We start from the raw sequence: 3,591 nt of genomic DNA on the forward strand, positions 1-3,591 counted from the left end.
CATCCATCCATCCAACTATTCATCCACCCATCCACCCATCTGTCCATCCATCCAACTGTTCATCCCTCCAACTATCCATCCATCTATCCAACTATTCATCCATCCAGCCATTCAACTATTCATCCAACTATCCACCCACCCATCCATCCATCCATCCATCATCCAACTATATATCATCCAACCATCCATCATCCATCCATCCATCTATCCATCCATCATCCACACATCAATCCATCCATCTGTCCATCCATCATCCATCCCTCCATTCATCCCTCCATCCATCCAACTATTCATCCTTCCATCCATTCATCTATCCGTCCATCCATCCATCCATCCATCCAATCTTGCCCCCTTCTTCCAATGAAGAAAAAACTGTTTTATTTTGAAAGACCGAGCAGGACTTCCGGTAACCTGTCTTTGGCTGTGAGTCGGCAGGGGTGAGAGGAGAGGGGCTGAAGAGGTTTTGAAGGGGGTCTGGATTTGTGAATCTGACAAACAGGAGCTTCTTGTTTCTCGTCCTTATCGCGCAGACTTCAAATGTTGATTTTATCAAGAAAACTGACGGATCTTCGCGCGTAACAGCTTTGGTCTCCAACTTTGTCCCACAACAGGTTCTCTTTAATTAGACGGATCCTGGTCTTGTTTGTTGGATCTGTGACACTTTGGGGTTCTGAACTCTTTCGGAACACTTTATATATATTTATTTATTCTCGTGTGGACATCCTGCTGCCATCGCCCGGGTACCCAGCCTCCGTCTCCATCCGTCTCCAGACTTCATCCCTCAGTCGGAGGCAGCGCGCGACCTTCAGTCCCTCTCGGTGGAACCTTGTTTTAATTTACGGAGGGGCTTTTCACCTGTTTACTGAGAGGTTCATGCTGCGGGGAGGTGTTGATCCTCTGCGCCACAATGCCGGTAAGACGCGGACACGTCGCGCTCCAGAACACCTACCTGGACACGATCATCAGGAAATTCGACGAGCAAAGTAAGTGACCGCAAAACATCTGTCTGAAAAGACACGAACAAAACATCTGTCTGAAAAGACACGAACAAACCTATCCAGATGTTTCTTCTAAACAAAATGAACTTAATTTATAGACGTTTATTTTATCTATATCTTCAGGTAGACGTCCACCCATAAATCCTTTAGTCTTGTTTTATAACTTTTATATATTTAAAAAAAAAAACTTTATTTAAACGTTTTAGTTCCAATTAAATGAATAGGAATCTTTAATTTTAGCTAAGTTTAGCTTTGAGGTTCGTGTTCTGCTAATTTTACGTATAGCTACCGTTTTATTGTTTTGGTAGTTCAAGCTTTTAGCTACTATTTTGTTAATTTTAGCTTTTAGCTACTGTTTAGCTCATTTTAGCTTTTCACTACTGTTTTGTTCTTTTTAGCTTTAGCTACTGTTTTGCTAATTTTAGCTTTTAGCTACTGTTTTGTTAATGTTTGCATTTAGCTACTGTTTGGTTTTTTTTTAGCTACTGTTTAGTTCTTTTTAACTTTTAGCTAATGTTTGGTAAATTTTAGCTTTTAGCAACCATTTAGTTAATTTTAGCTTTAGGTAATGTTTTATTAATTTTAGCTTTTAGCTACTGTTTGGGTAGATGTAGGTTTTACCAGCTGTTTTGTTATAGCTTTTAGCTATTTTTAATTAATTTTAGCTTTTAGCTACTGTTTAGCTCATTTTAGCTTTTCACTACTGTTTTGTTCTTTTTAGCTTTAGCTACTGTTTTGCTAATTTTAGCTTTTAGCTACTGTTTGGTTATTTTTTAGCTACTGTTTAGTTCATTTTATAGCTTTTCACTAATGTTTTGTTAATTTTAGCTTTTAGCGACTGTCTGGGTAGTTTTAGGTATTAGCTTTGGGTTTGCTACAGTCTTGCTAATTTTAGCTTTTATTTATTTTTTGTTACAATTTTGCTAATTGAAGGTTTTGCTAACTTTATAACTTTTTGTTTTGCTAGTTTTAGCTCTTTGTTCACATTTTAAAATTAGGCAACTCTTGCTGTTTGGATTTTAAATTGATCAGTTTGCAAATTGTAGGTTTTAGCTACTGTTTCAATGGTTTTAGCTTTAAATTAGTGTTTTGCTGGCTTTTGCCTTTAGCTGCAGTTATGCTCATTTTAGCTTTCAGCTACAATACTGATCAGGTTTTAATTAGTTTAATTAGATTAGGATTAATATTTGTGCTTATCAAATCAAAAGCCGACCGGAATAAGTCTCTCTTGTCACTGAATTTAGTTAAAATTAGTTTTTTAATCTTTGTTTTGTTTACTTCTGTTATTCCCCGCTCTGACAGGTGGCACGTTGTCGGCTGTTTTAATCTATGTATGTATCGTATCTCGGCTGCACCTCACTTAGCTCTTTTTTATGGTTTTGGGGTTGTTGCAGCTGCACGTGTGTGTTCAGGTTAATGTTTTATCAACTCTCCACTGGCTGCTAAAGGGGAATTCATCTCACACGATGTCAGAAATTTAAAAACAGTAAAAAACGTAATATTGTACAAATACAACCGAACTTCTGAAGCCTCAGTCAGAGCTGACGTGCTAAACGTGCTCAGACACAAATAAAACAGTTTCATTTTAGTCTGATCAGATCTGAGTTCAGCGGCGCCTGAATCTTTAAAAGCTCCTTTCAGATCGGATCCGTTACGCAATTCCTCCACAGTGTCCCTAAAATGTGCACGGCCAGGTGAGTGCACGTGCCACAGCGGTGCTGCTTAGCAACCGCGTGACGAGCGGCCTTCAGCCCCACATAATGAGGCTGGACAGGATGTGCTTTCCTCCGGAGTCACTTAGTCTTTTGACTTGAAGAGAAACCTCGGCTGCTCTCTCCATGTGTGGGCAGCTAACAGCCGAATGACAGAGTTCCACTAGAACTTAATGAAAGGAGTTATTAAAGCTTCAGCGTTTATTTATGTCCTCGTCATTCAGCTCGTTGAACTCCTTCAGCTTCACTTTCCTGCAGCATTTGTCCTGTTTGCATCACTGCAGGAAACAGAGATAGTTTGGAGGTTTTTTTTTGCTTGAACTGCTGCGTTGAGTCACTTTACAGAAAGTTGTTGAAGCAAAACTGAGTTATTCAGACAAGCAGAACAGAGGTTACAGTGGGCAGAGCACGCGCTAAAAGCTAACAGCGGTAGATCTGTGGCAAAAAAAAAGCTAAATAAATGCTAGAATTGAGCAAAACGCAGCTGAAATGATCAAAACAGCAGTTAAAACTAGCTAAACACACCCTAAAGCTAAAATCAGAAGATAAGTAGCTAACTTTGGCTAAACTGTAGATAAAAGGTAAATGAGCAGTACGATAGATAAATGTAGTAAGCAGTAAAAGAGTAAAAGTGTAAACAGTATCTAAATGCTAAAATCAGAAAATAAAGTAGCTAAATGTGGCTAAACTGTAGATAAAAGGTTAAAGGAGCAGAATGGTAGCTAAATGTAAAAGTATTAAATAATAACTAAAGATGTAAATTAGCAAAATGGCAGCTAAATGCTAAAATCAGAAAATCAAGTACGTGGCTGAACTGTAGATAAAAAGTTAAAAGAGCAGAATGGTAGCTAAATGTTAGTAAACAATAACTAAAAATGTAA

General features: G+C 38.3%; 1 protein-coding gene across 1 annotated transcript in view; it reads left to right on the top strand.

The window, feature by feature from the left end:
- Positions 1-907: 907 nt before the first annotated feature.
- The window catches only part of kcnh6a (potassium voltage-gated channel, subfamily H (eag-related), member 6a), a 35,993-nt gene continuing 33,309 nt past the window's right edge, over positions 908-3,591 (top strand). Inside the window, exon 1 of the mRNA XM_037688724.1 lies at positions 908-983. Within this exon, the coding sequence (XP_037544652.1) occupies positions 908-983 (76 nt within the window). The remainder of the gene's footprint in view (positions 984-3,591) is intronic.

The sequence above is a fragment of the Nematolebias whitei genome, chromosome 15 (assembly GCF_014905685.2).
Source record: "Nematolebias whitei isolate Nwh7 chromosome 15, NemWhi1, whole genome shotgun sequence".
Classification (NCBI taxonomy): domain Eukaryota; kingdom Metazoa; phylum Chordata; class Actinopteri; order Cyprinodontiformes; family Rivulidae; genus Nematolebias; species Nematolebias whitei.